Raw genomic sequence first — 19,577 nt, 5'->3', positions numbered from 1 at the left:
ATTCCATAGAAATTTTTCTCCAATATGGATAAAATAACAAATAGTATTAATAACGTATCCCTGAATGCATGTACAATAGTAATTTTTTTTACGTGAATCTTTAGAGCACAGGGATCGATAAACAAGCTATCAAACATACAGATCCCCATTGCGAAATAATTTATAGATAATCAAATAGAGACATTACGGAAATTATTCTAAAAACTAATGATTAATATATCAATCTCTCTTTTTTAAAATCAAAGTAAATCGAAAATATAATCGGTAACACACACTAATCATAGTCTATAGATTAATTCTGTAGGATTTCTTTTTTTATAATATTAATATAAAATTTTTTACTAATATAAAGCAAACCTATGTGGATAAAAAACGTGGACCCTTTTCTATTATTTTGGACTACCGTTTATTTAAAAACTATGAATTTGATTGAGATTATGTGCAAATTTTAGAGATATACACGAATCGTTTCTTATTAAAAAAAATATTTTTAAACTGCTTAAACAAAATAAAAAATAGATTAAACGATTAAGTAAGTAGAGCGATATAGAATTGTTTTGGTCTCACATTTTCCCTTCGTGAATTTCCTTCTTCCTAATATGTACCACTTTTCTTATTCTCTCTAGACTAAGTTACCATTCATCCTTGGAATGCATTCAGAATTATGTCCAGATAACTGTACGCTACAATTTACATTATGTATACTATAGTATAGTAAAAATGTGCATTACTGTTATTTGAGCGTATGTATTTAATTTCTGAACGCACTCCTACTTTATTTTTTGTTTCAATTTTGGATTTAATACTAATCAGAGATGAAATTTATCCAGGACCGGAGAATTCATGCCCCCCCCCCTCTCCTCTACGTAATTAAATCGTTGCCATCCTTACTTAACTCTTAAATGCCACTGGGGATCCAAAAGACCCCAAGATTTTTTCAATCAATATATATCTTATAATCCCACTGTAAATCGAACTTGTGACTCTATCTACCGTTAATTTAGATCCTCAACTACCAATTGAAAAGTTCGCGGCAAATCGGTCTCTGTATATCGGCCGAGCAGGAACGATATATTTTGAGACGGGGTTCAAAATACCCCACTGTATCATTTAAGTCGTGTAAAGTAAAAATCGAAGCGATTTTTTTTATTCACGATTTTGTGTAAACTTCATTATTTTGAATTGTAAGTATTACTGCGTGCTGTAAAATTTTCTTAGTGTTGTAATTATAACTTTTTCATGAATAATTAGATGGAGTATAATTTGCAAAGTCGGACTGTCCGAGAGGAGCTGATGATAGAGGAAGATGATGAAAATGCAATAGTCATGGACGCAGCATCTTCAGAGAAAGAAGATCATGTGTCAGACGATATGAACGATTACGATCCTTCTATATCTAGCTCTACAGAAAATGCGATAGAGGAAGGCGACGATGATCTCGAGAATGCCAGTTTGGAGCAGCAACTTTTAGAAGCGTGAACGCATCAAGTCGAATATCAAACTGAACTTCCTAGAGGTTGAGGTTGGGTTTAACCATCTACAATACTTAGAGGAAAAAATGGTTACAAGTGGAATTTAAGAGGCCCTGCAAGAAACTCAAGTATATGTACCACGCTATTCGTGCCTATAGGACTGCCCAGCGCGTAATGTCTAGATTTCAAATACTGATCGCTAGTGAATGCATTATTTCTTAGAGACGCTTGATCAAGCTGCCTAAATACGCATATTGAAGTGCTTGATGATCTCCAACGCAATGAAAAAGTATCGGCTAAGAACTACTTACAAAAGTTGGCGTTGCATTTAATTGCGCCGTTCTTGCATACTCGAGCCAGTAATCCGAATGTGATCTCAAAGTCACAATTACAGCTATTCTAAATACAAATCTATAGCCGAAAACAAAGGAGAAGAAAAGTTGTATTTACCTATCAAGATGAAGTGTGGACTTTGCCAATGTAAACAAGACTAAAAAATGAAAGCGCAATGCCCTTCGTGCCACAGGCCGATGTGCGATAAGCACTACCTTTATCTTTGCATCGAATGTTCTGAACTAGAATAAAATCAATATTTTCGTACTTTTTGTAATATTTGTACATACTTTTGTAAATTTATGTGCCTAAAATACTTTTGCATAACTTTATTACTAAATATATTAGATTAAATAAATCGTTAATTGTGTTTTCTTTCAAATTTCCCCATTCATTTCGCAAAATAAATACCTTTTTTAAAATATCTAATGTCAGACTTTTATCTAAAAAAATACTATCTCAGGAGTACAATTCTAAATTTTTAGCGAAAAATATTAAAAATTAAAAAAAATATGCGATTTATTTGTCTAAAAGGAGTATGCCTCTTCAATTTTAACTACTTTTCTTTTTTAATTTTATTCACAATAAACTTTCATCATAACTGCAATAACATCTTCTTTGAAGTATCCAAACAAATTTTCAAAGCAAAATATTGAAAACTCTAGGAATGATTACACTATTTCATGGAGTTCAATTAATCCCGTGTGGCATTTACGTGATTTTTTTTGACGTGGCATTTAAGGATTAAGCCTCAAATGTAACATAACCTAAATTAATTAAGTTTTACATTCCATTGATTATTACTTTCTTACATTCAAAAATATCAGAAGATTTATGGTTATCGTGTTTTTATCCATTGTTAATATTTTGTAAACCTTGCCGTTTTCATCAGGGCATTTCAACATTTTCAATAATTCCAGAGTCTCTGGATAGGTTTAAGAAATAGTTCCGTTTAAGAAAGTAAAAAAAAAAACGTCATTGAAAAACCCGAAATTGATACCTAAAAAACAGCCATAATTTTGAAAATATTATTTTTACACAATTTTCTCATTAAGATATTTTATAGAACTCTGCGAGGGCTACCGAGAACTCTCGACAGAACTGTCAGAACTCTTCAAAAAATTTTTTGCCCTTCTAAATTAGAAAATTGAGACCTATAATCGCTCTAACTTTTTCAGTTTAAATTCTACGGATTTTTGTCATCAAGCACTAATTTTACCTAACTTTTCATTCATACACCAGTCAAAAATAATCACAAAATGTAAATAATAAAAAATGTGATACATCTAATCAAATAAAAATTTCAAACCTACATATCCTGCTTGTATGACAACCACACTCTAAGAATAACTGAACGTTTTGTCTAAAATATCCAACAAACAAATAATGTTAAATTGATGTTAAAACATGAATTACAGCATTTCAAATATTGTAAAATAAATACAATTAATGGTGTACATTTAAGACAAAAGATTAAATACCACAAATACTACAATATACTGTACAAAGAAAGGGATCCAACTATTTCCCTCTAATTTCGATAAGTTTTTAATATGTTGTTTCACAGACAAAAATAAGCGATACGATTTTTTTATACATGCCCGTTTCCACTTTTAAAAAGTGAAACACTCCTTCGAAGTAAATCAATTTTTCTCTTTCGAAGCGAAATCTCCGAAACTGTAAGAGAGAATAAAAAAATGTTTCAAATGAAAGTTGCATGGTTTCACAAGTATTTTACAATAAAAAAAGGAAAGAAATTTAAAAACAATTTTAAGTTTATTCTCACTACTTGACTTTTCTTCTTAATTTTGATTTTTTTTATGATAATAAGAAATATTATTATAAGATGAATTAAATCGTGTATGATAAAGCTATTTTCCAAATTATCATTTTTGAGAAATAATTAAAAACGTCTTTATACGCTCGCCATCCACGCTCGATTCTTAATGCACCTTGAGCGTATTGAGATGTTTTAATTTTTCAAAAATGATACATTGGAAAATAACTATATCACACACAATTGAATTCATCTTAAAATATTTTTCATTATCATAAAAAAAATCAAAATTAAAAAAGAAGAGTCAAAGAGAATAAACAAATTTAAAAAAATTTTTATTTTTTATTGTATTTTAAAATATTTCTAAAACCATGCAACTAATCATTTCAAACATTTTTTTACTATTTCTTATAGTTTCGGAAGTATTTGCTTCGAAAAAGAAAAACTAATTTACCTCAAAGGAGTGCCACCCCCATAAAGGGCAAATACAAAACAGGCACATATAATATAAAAATCGCAAAATGTCGGAAATTCTATGACAAAAATTCGTAGAATTTGAATTGAAAAAGTTGTTACGCGATTATAAGTGTCTATTTTCTAATTTAGAAGAGCAAAAAATTTTTGAAGAGTGACTGACAGTTCTGTCGAGAGTTCCGGGTAACCCTCGTAGAGTTCTATAAAATATCTTAATGAGAAAATGTGTAAAAATAATATTTTCAAAATTATGGCTGTTTTTTAGGTATCAATTTCAGGTTTTTCATTTTTTTTTTACTTTCTTAAACGGAACTATTTCTTAAACCTATCAGGAACTCTGGAACTATTGGAAATCTATTCAGAACTCTAAAAAAAAATTATTTTTTTTTAATAATGGGAGACTAGCTTCACAGGAGTATATCAAAGTATGTAAATCTTGCGTTAATAAAACCATTTAAATTTTAAATAAGAATCAGCTATATTTATTTTCAATCGAAGCAGATCATAGTGCTTAAATATATATATTTCTTATGTGAGTTAATATACATTCCGATTCTATATATCACGCGCCGAAATATTTTTTCGAACTTAATTTCTATAACATCTTTATTCGATTACCATAATAGAGCTATATAGATAATATAATAGACCTTGCTTCGCGTAAAAAGTTGGACGCCGCTTCGTAGGGGAGGAAATGGAGTGGAACTCGCTTAGCGCAGAGAATCGTTACAAAATTAATCAATTCTCTGCTTTAAAAACAAATTCTCTAATATAAAAACAAAAATTATATAAGAAAATGTTTTCAAAGGAAATTTTTGTTTTTAAAGCAGGGAAAATTTATTTTAAAGAAAAGAATTTTTTTTTATAGCAGAACTTTTGTTAATAACTTTTTAACGAAAGACGAGCGCCGGGTAAAATCTGTTGGAGGTCACTCAGGGTCATGATCTTGACAACATATGTTAGATTTTTTATACGACAAAAGGTTTATATTTTTAAATGCGAACATGTATAATAATATTTAATAATTATGTTATTAATGTCATAATTTGACATTTTTGTAACACTGAGATTAACCTGTTACTGAAAAATCGAAATATTTGTTAATATACTATATTACTATGTAACATTAATACAAAGGGTACTTTCGATAACTCAAGTTCGATTTCCACTAGGATCAAAAACATAATAGATACAACCACCTAGTATCTTCATGATTTATAACAACTCAACGTTGTCTTGTAATAGCGTTTTGACCCGACCGGGTTTACACCAATTTAGATTGAAAATGCTTCGTTGTTAATTGACGTTACATACTCTACCAATAGAAGAGCACGAAATATCATATACTTCAACCCAGATTGGTACAAACTCGGTCAGGCCGAAAACGCCATAAGTCTTATGAATTGAGTTGGTAGCAATGAAATCGGAGAAGCAATAAAAAGTAATGGTAAATCTTGGTAAATATTTATTTTAGGTGACATAGGGGGCGAGGGGTAAGCAGGATGAAGAGATAAGAGAGAGGAGTGGAAAGAGGGAGGAGGAGGGTGATAGGGAAGGGGGAGGGAGGCAGGGAGGAAGAGGGGGATGGATGGGGGAAGAGAGTGTGCGTGTGCGCGAGTGTGTATGTATTATGTAAATCTGAATAAACCTATGTCTTTAGACAGATGATTTCAATAAATGCCTCTCGTGATCGCTCGCGTCAGAAGATGAATGCGCCTTCACTGCTTATCTTCCGTTAGCGACTTGTAATTCGCTAACTTTATGTTCTAATAAGTCAAAAAATAAGCGTCGGATAAAATGTTCGTAGAGGAAAAATCGCCTCAGTCAGAAATACGTCTTTGCATGGACACAGGGACATTATTCTGAATCACCCTAAATATATATATAAAAACTTACGAGACTATTCTGTATACAGGGTGTTTCAACTCGCGTACTTCCACTTACCAACTATTCTTCGTGGAATTCTAAGACGAAAAGTTTTTTATCAAAAAGCGATCCGACGAATAGAATTTGAATAATGAAATATTGAAGTTGACGAATGGGCGCATGAGGAATTCGCGCGGTCAAGATCAGCACAATCGAGATTGGCGCGAGACACTTCAGACATGTATCGTGTTATATATACTTTAAATATTTGTAAATATATTCTTTTACCTCTTCAATCTTTTTTCCTTTCCACCACCAATTCATCCTACTCATTCTGTCTCCACCCTTCCCGAACTTTAAGATACCTTCGTCTTCCCTTACATTTAGCTTAAGTCCTTTCCTATCCAAGTACCTTTCTAACTTTTCTAGCATACTCTTCATCTCCCCCTCCTCCTTCGCCATCAACACCACATTATCTGCGTACTGCGGCGAATATATTCTGTTCTCTCCTAGCCTTATCCCTCCGCACTTTACCTTACTCATTTCCTCTTCTAGATCCGCCATCAATATATTAAACAGTACTGGGCTTGCCGGATATCCCTGTCTTACCTCCCTTGTCGTCCAAAACCCTCCCTTCCTAACCCATCTCCCATCTATTCCTTATCTCTCTTAATATTTCCTCCACCTTCTCCACTAATCCCTCTCTTATTTCTCTTTCCCTCATAGATCTTATCAACATTCCTCTATCCACCGAATCAAATGCTGTCCTCAAATCTACAAACATTGCCGTCATTTTTCCTTCCTTTTTTCTAATCTTCCTTTTTTCTATCCTATTTATCAAATAATTTAGCGTATATATAATATATTATCTATCATCCCCCCTTTCTAAACCCCGTTTGATTTGGTGGAATCAGCCCCTTACTCTCCACTTCCTCTCTCAACCTTTCCCCTAACGCCGTCATATATACCTTGTACAACGACATTATTGCCATCCCCCTATAATCCTCCACAATCTCCCCTTCTTTTTAATTGGCATGACTATACCCTCTCTTCACTCTTCCGGCCATCCCTCCCCCCTCCATACTTTGTTGCATAAACATCACGCCCATTCCTCTATTCCTTCTCCACTATATCTCCACACCTCATTCGGCACTCCATCCACTTCTATCGCTTTACCATCCTTCAGCCTCCTTATTATCCTGTTTATTTCTCCCTTTCCAAATCCTCTTCTCCCGTCCTTCTCCCTCTCTCTATTCCTCTTATTACCTTATTTTCTACTCCGTCTAATTGTTTACGAAAAAATCTCAATCTTCTATTTCTATATCCTTATTCAATTCCTTTTATCTTTTCCTTTCCCTGTTAATCATTTTCCATACCTGCCCCTCCATTCTTCCTCTGTTTTCCTCTTCCATCTTTCATTTTCCTCTTGTCTTTTTCTCTTACATAACTCTCTATATTCCCTCTTTTCTCTCCTATACTCCTGTCTCTCTTTCAATCCTTTCCTCCATGCCCTTAACCCCTTCCTAACCTCCCTTTTTCCCTTCTACATTCCTCATCCCACCTCCATCCTTTCATTCTTCCCCTCTCTTCCCCTCTATCTTTTCTATCTTCTGTCTCTCTCACTCTCCAAGTTCCAAGTTCTCCCCATATTTCCTGTACTTTTTCCTCTATCATTTCCACTCTCCCTAATTCTGTTTTAAATAATTCTTTTCCTTCCTCGTCCTATATTCCTCTATTCATCCTTCTTTCCCTCTCCCTTTTTTCATACATATCACTATTGGGTAGTGATCCGAGTCTACCTACTTTCCTATCTCCAAACTCACCACTTCCTCCCTTATCTCCTTATTCACTAGCACGTAGTCTATGATAGACTCCCCTCTATCCCCAGTGTACATCCATTTCCCCTTCTCATCACTCCTGATACCCCGATTTACCATCCCCTCTCTTTAATATACTCTATATATCAATCTCTTTCCTTTCTTATTCACTTTTTTGTCTATCAATCTTCTCTCTAATTATTCCTCACCTCCCCCCTCTAATCCTCCCTGCATCCTCTCCTGTCCTCGCATAAAAATCCCAATCACCTTTCTTATTTCCTTGTCTCTCCCCTCCATCCTCTTCCTAACAGCTCTAATTTTCTTTCCATTCCTCTCCTCATTCATTCACGTATTCCCTTCATATCCTCATTCACGTATACTACTCTTAATTTCCCCTTTCCATACTTAATTCTTCCTTCTATTATCCCCTCCTCTTTCATCTCTGCTCCCTCTCCTTGCTTTGCTAATTCCTTTTAAACTCCTACTATCATTTCTCCCATCGCTCTTCCTCTCTTGTTCTTTCTTCTTGCTTTCTGCACCGTCCACCTGTATTCTTTCGACAATTTTTCTTTAACTTTCCCAAATTTTTCTCTTCCATTCATGTTTCCATCAAGATCAACACTTCCCAACCCTCTAATGTTTTCCAAAATTCTCTGTCTTCATTTCCCAATCCCGCCACATTCAGAAGATTATTTTCAATCCTCTTTCTCTCTCACATTTCTCTTCCATTTCCTCTTTCCCTTCTCTTTCCTCCCCTCCCTCTTGCCTCCCCCCTGTCTCTTATTCCCCCTGCTTCTGCGACTCTTCCACCCGATCTTTCACCTTTTTTTTCCTCCTTCATTTATTGCCCTTCCCCTTACTTCTCTTCAGCTTTTTCCTCTACCATTTCTTAGGTCGTCTTTCTCTTCCTCCCATTTCCACCATATGCCCTATATCCACAATCCCTAATGTCCCTCTCTTACTCTACTTCCCCTCCTCTCTAAGCACTATCTATCTTATCCTTCTTTCCTCCCATGTCAAATCTTCTTCTATCCACACCTCTTTACCTTTCAGCTTCCATTCTTCAAAATCTCCCTTTTCATCTCCTCACTCCCAACTCTTATTATCCACATGTTCCCTCTTTCTCCTCTACCCCACTCTATTTTCTTTATCTCTTCCCCAACTACTATTCCCAAATCTTTCCACATTCCCTATTCTTTCTTTTACATCTTTTCCTCTCCCCCTCTCTAACTCCCTTTATTATGATATTCTTTCTTTTATCTCCCCACCCTCTCTTTCATTTCCCATCTTTTTCTAATTCCCTTTTCCTTTCACTCTTACCCTTCCCTCTCCTTTCTTCCCTCTCTTTATCCTGATCTTTCTTCCTTCTCTTCCCTTCCCTCTCCCTTCACCCTTCCTATCTTCAACGCACGCACGCACGCACGCACGCACGCACGCACGCACGCACGCACGCACGCACGCACGCACGCACGCACGCACGCACGCACGCACGCACGCACGCACGCACGCACGCACGCACGCACGCACGCACGCACGCACGCACGCACGCACGCACGCACGCACGCACGCACGCACGCACGCACGCACGCACGCACGCACGCACGCACGCACGCACGCACGCACGCACGCACGCACGCACGCACGCACGCACGCACGCACGCACGCACGCACGCACGCACGCACGCACGCACGCACGCACGCACGCACGCACGCACGCACGCACGCACGCACGCACGCACGCACGCACGCACGCACGCACGCACGCACGCACGCACGCACGCACGCACGCACGCACGCACGCACGCACGCACGCACGCACGCACGCACGCACGCACGCACGCACGCACGCACGCACGCACGCACGCACGCACGCACGCACGCACGCACGCACGCACGCACGCACGCACGCACGCACGCACGCACGCACGCACGCACGCACGCACGCACGCACGCACGCACGCACGCACGCACGCACGCACGCACGCACGCACGCACGCACGCACGCACGCACGCACGCACGCACGCACGCACGCACGCACGCACGCACGCACGCACGCACGCACGCACGCACGCAAGCACGCACGCACGCACGCACGCACGCACGCACGCACGCACGCACGCACGCACGCACGCACGCACGCACGCACGCACGCACGCACGCACGCACGCACGCACGCACGCACGCACGCACGCACGCGCGCATGCACGCACGCACGCACGCACGCACGCACGCACGCACGCACGCACGCACGCACGCACGCACGCACGCACGCACGCACGCAGGCACGCACGCACGCACGCACGCACGCACGCACGCACGCACGCACGCACGCACGCACGCACGCACGCACGCACGCACGCACGCACGCACGCACGCACGCACGCACGCACGCACGCACGCACGCACGCACGCACGCACGCACGCACGCACGCACGCACGCACGCACGCACGCACGCACGCACGCACGCACGCACGCACGCACGCACGCACGCACGCACGCACGCACGCACGCACGCACGCACGCACGCACGCACGCACGCACGCACGCACGCACGCACGCACGCACGCACGCACGCACGCACGCACGCACGCACGCACGCACGCACGCACGCACGCACGCACGCACGCACGCACGCACGCACACACGCACGCACGCACGCACGCACGCACGCACGCACGCACGCACGCACGCACGCACGCACGCACGCACGCATGCACGCAGGCACGCACGCACGCACGCACGCACGCACGCACGCACGCACGCACGCACGCACGCACGCACGCACGCACGCACGCACGCACGCACGCACGCACGCACGCACGCACGCACGCACGCACGCACGCACGCACGCACGCACGCACGCACGCACCCACGCACGCACGCACGCACGCACGCACGCACGCACGCACGCACGCACGCACGCACGCACGCACGCACGCACGCACGCACGCACGCACGCACGCACGCACGCACGCACGCACGCACGCACGCACGCACGCACGCACGCACGCACGCACGCACGCACGCACCCTCTCTCTCCTTCATACACTCTCACTGGCCAATTCCACTCTTATAATATACAATTTCGGCTATTCTACCGGAAACGGAAATTCCGATTAAACAATATTAACATTTTATAATTTTTTGTTTTTAAATAATTTGTGAATATTTTAAATAATTTTTTAAACTTTTGAAACAAATTGATGTATTTTAAACAAGTTTTAACTAATTGGTTAAATTAAATGCAAAGAGTAAAGAGAAACATACTTTGACACGACGCAAGAGTCTGAAGTGTTTCGCTCTAATCTCGGTTGTGCCAATCATGACCACGAGAATTTCATTTTTTTTTTTGCGCGCCCATTCGTCAACTTCAATATCTCTCCATTCAAAGTCTACTGATCGAATCGCTTTATAATACAGACGTTTTCGTTTTAAATTTTCACGGAGAATACGTTGGCAGTATGCGAGTTTTGAGATACCCTATATATAAGGGTATATCAAAAGATTGGAAACGGTCGAATATCTCAAAAGCAAAGCATTTTTGAGAAAAATGTTTCAAAAGTTGAACAAAATTTGTAGGGTTTAAAAAGATCTATTCACTGATTATATCTGCTTGACCTTAGGTGGCGTCGCCAAGATCAGGTCAAGGTCAAATTGATTTTTTTAAATAGAATATTCTATTTTTGATGCCAGAATCTAATAGTTGATGTCAAAAGCTTTTCAAAACACTATAATAATTTATTTTTAAATTATAATATATTATTTTTCATTAAGTACTTTTCGAGTTACGAGGATTATCTATATTAGCATTATCTAAGGCGCTCCCTTCTGAGGCTGCATATGATGCTGGCAGTTTTGTTACTTTCTAGTCTCATAACTTGGAATATATTAATTAAAAAGAAGCTTTATTATAGTATTTTAAAAAACTCCTGACATCAGCTATTGATTCTAAAATAAAAAATAGATTTCGTTTAAAAAAAATGGATTCGACCTTGACTTAACCTTGGTGGCGCCACTCAAGGTCAAATTGATAAGGTCAGTAAATAAATCATTTTCAACCCTATAACTTTTGTATAAAACATTTTTCTCAGAAATGCTTATTTTTCAAGATATTTAAGCGGTCCGGAACTTTTTTACATTCTGTATATGGGTACCTGGTAAGTTTTTTGACAAAGCGCTTGTGTGTATAGATAGAGCGGATTAATCTGACTCGGAAAAGTTCTCTATCATTTTGCAATTTTCGCAATAATTACGAGATATTAATTACTAAAAATCGCTGAATATTGGTTTTCAATAATTTTTTACTCAAATACTATTAACTTTACAGAAAAACAGCCAGAGAAAAAAATTGTTTATTTTCTTCATAAAGTTCTAAGAGCTTTTTCAGAATTTTTTAATACCGTATTGTTATGTTGTAAAAATAAGAAAATGCAGTACTAAAAAGTTGATAAAGAATTCTAAAAAATTTTGTGAAATTCTGAGAAAAAAATAAACAGTATTTGTCTCTTGCAATTTTTGTAAACTTGATATTTGAGAAAAATTATAGAAGATCAATATTCGACAATTTTTAGTAATTAATATCTTGTTAACTAGTGCGAAAATTGCAAAATGGTACAGGACTTTTCAACTCAGTTTAGTCCGCTCCATCTACACACAAGTGCTTTGTCAAAATTTACCAGATATTCTGTATACAGTCTCTCATTTTAATTTCCCCAAACAAATATCTCGAAAAATATGGAAGCTAAGAAAAATGTTTTTGACAAAAGTTGCATGGTTTATGCCTAATTTCTTCATCTCTAAATAACTTTATTTATAAAAGATATCTCCCAGATCACAATAGCGATATCTTCTTGATAAGATTACCCGCAACTTATCTGGTAGTGAAGAAATTGAGCATTAGAGGGAGACATATTTTGGTCATGTTGGTTTTTTTTTCTAAGTGGAGGCGTCAAAAAGATATGTAGTACACTTCCACTTTTTTAGAACTATATAATTTTGTACACAATATGATTTCTTTGATTATTCTCCATAAAAGTATTACGATAATAATATTAAAAAATAATATTAATGATATTATACTCTATTTTAGCATATATTGACATAAAATATTAAATAACTCGTAAACTATTAATTTTTTTATAACCTTAATACTTTTATGAACAGAATAATGAATTGATGGAAAGAAAACATATAGTTGCTTATTTTAAAAATTATCCATTTTGCTCACATTTTTTTAAAGCAATTGTTTTTCTACTAATTGATTCATCTTATGATTCTATTCATAAAAGTATTAAGATACGATTATCGAAAAATTAATAGTTTACAAGTTACTTAATATTTTATGTATCGAAATAAAGTATAAAATATCTCGTAAACTATTGGATTTTTATATCATTATCTTAATACTTTTAAATGCAGAATAATTAAAGAAATCATATTGTATAAAAAAATTATACAATTCCATTTAAAAAAGGAGACGACCTTCATATTCTCTTGACGCCTTCACTTTTTTTTAAATAGAATTACAATATATAACTTCTTTTTGGAAGAAAGACAATATGACCAAGACCCTCCCCTAAACCATGCAATTTTTGTGTAAAACATTTTTCTATATCTACTATTAAGCATACCTCGAAATAGCGCGAATCATCTCCTCCATATGCGCTCAGCGTACGGCAATAGTGTAAGTGGAGATAGCAATACAGTAACGTAGCAGTTATTTCCAACGCGCGACGTGTTAATATAGATTTGTGCAAAATGTATTTTAGATTGAAATATGTAATATTATATATTTAAATCTTAAATACATTTTACAGTTTTATAAATTACATACCAAATAGTCTTAAAGCGCATATTGAAGCTAGATGAAATACCGATGTGAACCTGGCGCTCAACTTTATCAAAAATAAAAATTAATACCGTAGGCCGTTTGTATTTCGTTTGTACTTGTTTGTACCGATCATTATTTTATTTGTACCTCAAACAGTTAAACAAAAAATAAAAAATGGCCAGCGCGCAACTTTAAGATTTTTTAATTTCATTTATGCCATTTGAAAGAGAATCGTTTGTACCCGTTTGTACCTCTCCTACTTTCGTTTGTACAGGGTCCGGCAAAATGATCTCCCACATTTTGCACCGCCACTGTCCCCGAACCACTGAAGAGAGGGGGAGCTTAGCGTAGTTGGTTGGTAGCTCGCGCCTTGCCATTTCAGTTGTCGTCATGAATTGGACGGGCGTTTAAGGACGTTTTAAGGGAAATGTTTCCAGGACGCGTAATCTCGTTACGTGGAGACGTTGGGTGGCCTGCGCGTTCACCCGATCTTGCCCCATGCGACTTTTTCCTTTGGGGCTACCTGAAAGCGAAGGTTTTTCAACACCACCCCCGAATCATTGACGAATTGAAAGCAGCAATACGCCAAGAAATTACAGGAATATCGCCTCAAATTATTGCTCGAGTGATGGAAACTTTTAGAAAGCAGCTTCGAATGTGTATCGAAAAAAATGGTCGCCACTTGGACCACTCTGTAATTTTCAAAACTCAATAAAAACAAATGGCATAGCATAAATTTTCAGTTAATAAAAATAAAATCTAAATAGCATTTACAATGGCGTTTTTATTAAAGATTAAAATATGGGAGATCATTTTGCCGGACCCTGTATCTCAAAGGGTTCGGAAATACAGCGATTTCAAAATTTCGGAAATGCGCCAAAAGGGGAAGTCGGCCATTTTTAAAGATATCGAAAGAGAATCGTTTGTACCCATTTGTATCTCTCCTACTTTTATTTATATTTCAAAGGATTCGGAGATACAGCGCGTTTCAGTTTTTGCGCGATCCCTATATAGCGAACTTAGCCAATTTTCAAGATATCGAAATGAGACCAACGGTATTCGAAAGAGAATCGTTTGTATCTGTATGTACCTCTCCTACTTTCGTTTGTACCTTAAAGGGTTCGAAGATACAGCGAGTAGGAAAAGTACAAACGGGTACAAACGATTCTCTTTCGAATGCCGTTGATCCCATTTCGATATCTTGAAAATTGGCTAAGTTCGTTATATAGGGATCGCGCAAAAACTGAAACGTATTGTAACTCCGAACCCTTTTTATTTTTGTTTAACTGTTTCAGGTACAAACAAAATAATGATCGGTACAAACAAATACAAACGAAGTACAAACGGCCTACGGTATTAATTTTTATTTTTGATAAAGTTGAGCGCTAGGTTCACATCGGTAGATAAAATGATACCGCAACGATCCTAGATTTTCAGTTTAGGAGTGAAATGGAGATTACCTCAATAAAGTGCACTCAGAGTCCCTAGTGCGCGCTATTACAAAATTCCTCTGTGGTTTTGTGTGTGTGTGTGTGTGGTTTTGTGTGTGTGTGTGTGGTTTTTTGTGTGTGTGTGTGTGTGTGTGTGTGTGTGTGTGTGTGAGAGCGCGTGAGTGTGAGCGCGTGAGTGTGGGCGCGCGCACGCAGGGCGATCCAGACCAACCGCAGAAGACACATACATATTCCTCACGAAAAAGTGAGTCGAAAATGTCAATAGCAAAATGATGTAATGTCAATAGTTTTTAAACGGTGAGTTTTTGAAAATATTAACCATAGAATATGAAATTCGCGCCGTCAGTAGCGGTGCAATTAAACAACCAGCCGCACGAATGCTTTGACGGATACCGCTTAACAGTACAATATCGAACAAGTATTACGAAGGCTCATTAAATCTCTATATTAACATCTACTGTATTCTTAAATCGAGTCCGATTTAATTTATAAGAAGTAATATCAATTGCGCAAATTCGATACAACGTCATTTATATCAGTAAAAAGGATTTTTGAAATATGTTCGGATAATTTAATATTGATTTTGTTTATAAATTTATTCGTTTATTATTTAAAACATATTTTAAAAATTCTTTTTACTGATATAAATGACTTCATATCGAATTTGCGTAATTAACATTACTTCTCATCAATTAAATCGGATTCAATTTAAGAATATTACAGTAGATGTTAATTTAGAAATTTTACGAACTTTCGTTTACAATATTCGTTCGATATCGTGCAATATCGTATCCGTCAAAGCGTTCGCCCGGCCGGCCGCTTAGTTGTACCGCTTCTGACGGCGCGAATTTCATGCCCTGTAGTTGGATATTTTCAAAGGCTTTAAAATTATTGTTATTACAACATTTTGCTATTGACATTTTCAACTCACTTTTTCATGAGGAATACGTACGTGCCGGCTTCTGTTGTGGATCTGAATCACTATGTACGAACGGATATTCCAATAGATCAAATAAATCCTCTTAGAAATTTTTTAGTAAATAAAAGAAAAACTATGTAATTATTGATTCTTACCAAAATAATTTTGGTTTCATCTAGATCGTTCTGCATTTTCGTGAGCGCATCCGCGTCAACTGGATTCTGATACTTGGCTAGATACGTATTGATCTGTGGAAAGTCAGCGGTGACCTCTTTAAGCGCGGGCCATGTCGATGGTGGATGTTTCACTGTAAACTCTTCCATCACTTTTGTAATTAGAGTATGAGCCACTCTCCTAGGGTATTCATGATCCGAGATGAGAACTGCAGCGAGATTGTCGGCTCGTACATAGACATGACACATGTATTCTAGGATCAAATACATGGAGAATCAAACATAATATTGTTTACAGTAATATAATAAATTTTAGAATTATAATATTATAATCCTATCATGATTACCTCCTTCTTTGACGCTTTGCCTGGCACAAGTCTGCGTTCTTTCTACAATGGTTTTACTGACAAAACACATAAACTCTTTAATACTATTCTTTTGAAAAAATGAGAACGACTCTACATCATAAGCAGCTTTCAGCGTCGTTACTGACGGAGGACTTTTATATAGAACGGTCAATGCATATAACTTTACCATTTTAAACTGCAAAAATAATAGATATAGTTAATAGATACAGTATTAGATAATAAACAAGGATGGAAAAATTACTTTGTAAAAGTAATTAGTTACAGATACATTTTTTATCTCAAAAAGTAATTAGTTACTGTTACAAATTATCGACTCTAAAAAATAATTCGTTACAGTTACCGTTACTGACAAAATAACTTTTAATTATTTTTCAGTTACTTTTTTTTCATCAGAATTTTCAGCAGAACAAATAACATTGATATCATTAAGACTGTGTGAAACGTTACTCGAGTACCTCCGTATATCGCTTTACCTTTATTGTTCATCTAAGATTAAACAAGGATGATACACGGGATCGTTAGCATAACACAGCCTAGGACAATTAAAGAAAAAAACTAAAGAAAAAGCACAGTGTTCATAATTTACATTCTATAACTCAGGCGTATATATACATATATACACACGCTAGACATTTTAACTTTCGTTGGGAATGTTTCTTATTTTATTAAATATTCATATTTTCTAAATATTCATATTTTTTAATATAATTCTAATTTGTCTTATTAATATGCTTCTTATTTATGTTATTTTCTAAATATTATATTTTCTAAGAATTACATTCTTATTTTTCTAAATATTACATTCATGTTTTACTACTATGTTATAATATTATATTGAGATCTAGCAACGCAAAGTGTTTTTACATGAAAAATTTTTCTACTTATTATAAATTAAATTTGTTTCATTTTATACGGTTAATTCTTTAATTTTTGTGGTAACACTTCAATTGAGCAAGGTAACGCATTTTATGATAATGTTTTGTATAATATTTTGAAGAAAAATTAAAATTACTTTAGTTGAAAGAAAAAATGTCTTTGAATGAATTCTGATATAATAATTTCATTTAAGAGAAATTTAAATTTTGGATTGGAATAGGAAGATTCTTCAATAAGATATACGTATATTTAGGTTTGATTAAAGATAGTATTTGGATTAAGTAAATAATAAAGATAGTATCATTTGGGTTTTACTTTTTATTTTGATAGTAGAATTTAACTTGGCGCCACAGTTGTTGATATCAAATCTCTTGTACAAATAATATATATCATTAAATTAATATTCATTATTTATTTAATTTGACATGGTATAATGAAATGAGATTTAACTTGGTGCTAGTTCTTGATATCAAATCTTTTTTACGAATGATACATAAAATTTTGAGGAATTTAACTTGGCGCCAATTTTGTTGATATCAAATCTTTTATATGAATGATACATATCATTAGAGTTAAGTAAATAACAAGAGACAGTATCATTTATTTTACTTTTTAATTTAATAAAATTTAACTTGATTAATTAAGATTGTAGCAATTTCTCTCTTTTAATTTTTCATTTGATACATTAATTTTTTTTGAAGAGTAATAATTTGACAGAGAATTAAAGTTACCATTGCTTGAGTTGGAATAAAAAGACCTTCAATAAAAATATCCTTGAAGAAAAATTGAAACTATTATTAATTAGGTTGGATACTTAGATTTTATTCGAGAAGCATGTATTCTTAGCGCCTTTTCTTAAAAAGTAAGTTTGTACTGATATCATGCATTTTGTAGTAACGAACGTTTTTATAAACAATTTATCTTATAATTGACTTCAAGAAATATTAGGTGTTGGAATTAATTCGTAGCGTTTTTAATGAAAGAATGTTATTTATTTCACATGAGCATTAAAAAATACATTAATGAAAGTACTTCCCATCACTTGTAAAACGCTACGAATTAATTCCAACACCTAATAGATTTTCATGTCTTTGTATAAAATTCGGAGAAGGCCAAAATTAGTCCCTATTGATCCTTTTCCCTTGTGAAATAATTTTTATACAATAAGTTTTAAAGAAGAATTAGAGATATAATTTACTTGAGTCGATAAAAATGTCAAAACGGTCATCTATATTTTTCAAAGATAATAATTAACAACTTACTAGTGTATAATTTGTATTCTGTATATATATATTAGGTGTTGGAATTAATTCGTAGCGTTTTACAAGTGATGGGAAGTACTTTCATTAATGTATTTTTTAATGCTCATGTGAAATAAATAACATTCTTTCATTAAAAACGCTACGAATTAATTCCAACACCTAATATATATATATATATGTATATATATATATAAAAAATATATATATATACACAATATATATATATATAATATATATACAATATAATACATATATATATATATATATATATATATATCAAATTTTATGTATCTTTATTTCCATCGGATTTTAAATATTCATTATTTTTTATTATTATAAACAAATAGAGATAATTCGCATTTTCATTATCATTTCCTAGCTTAATTAATAAATATCAGCATATAATTTCGTTTTCTAATCTCCTTTTGTTAAATATTAAGTCATACACAAATGGAAATCGTTATCAAATAGCAGTGTATAATTTCATTTCCATTCAATCTTCTTTTGTTAAATATTAATAATAAACAAACAGAGAAAAATTTCTTTTTCATTATAATTTCCTAATTTAATTATATAATAAATATCAATGTATCATTTTCTATATATATACACCCCTGCCACACTGATTATAATTAGAAGAGAAAGTTTATTTTTTATGTCGTCGCCGTTAATCATATATGCGACAGCTTTGGTTTTAATTTGTTGTTAAAGCTCCTGAGTATTCGTCACAATCATATTGAATCGTAATGTCAGAAGCGAGAAATGACATTAATTTTTATTACGTATCATTTATAAATAAAGACAACTTGGGTAACACAAAATGATAAAATTGCTTTAAAACATTTATAAAAATGGATGAAAACTATCCTCCCTGATAGTCAATAAATAATCCTAAAAAGTGATAAAAGGCACATAAAGTGCTTTTGTTTCTTGCATATGTGTAGCTTATTTTCACTT

At 35.7% G+C, this 19,577-nt stretch overlaps 1 protein-coding gene and 1 pseudogene across 3 annotated transcripts in view; both read right to left on the bottom strand.

Annotated features, from left to right (window-relative positions):
- Positions 1-19,577, bottom strand: part of Ykt6 (YKT6 v-SNARE homolog) — a 59,076-nt gene that overhangs the window by 25,827 nt on the left and 13,672 nt on the right. For all 3 annotated transcript variants that reach the window (XM_087407546.1, XM_087407545.1, XM_087407544.1), the window contains 2 exons: positions 16,462-16,657; positions 16,097-16,368 (listed from right to left, as the gene is read on the bottom strand). In XM_087407546.1, the coding sequence (XP_087263672.1) occupies positions 16,097-16,368; positions 16,462-16,651 (462 nt within the window). In that variant the 5' untranslated portion in view covers positions 16,652-16,657. The remainder of the gene's footprint in view (positions 1-16,096; positions 16,369-16,461; positions 16,658-19,577) is intronic.
- LOC147908903 (uncharacterized) lies at positions 3,915-9,208 on the bottom strand (annotated as a pseudogene).

This window comes from Acromyrmex echinatior, chromosome 7 (genome assembly GCF_024713525.1).
Source record: "Acromyrmex echinatior isolate Ae372 chromosome 7, ASM2471352v2, whole genome shotgun sequence".
Taxonomy (NCBI): Eukaryota; Metazoa; Arthropoda; class Insecta; order Hymenoptera; family Formicidae; genus Acromyrmex; species Acromyrmex echinatior.
Note: the sequence above shows the minus strand (reverse complement) of the source record. Positions and strands in the feature narration are given on the sequence as shown.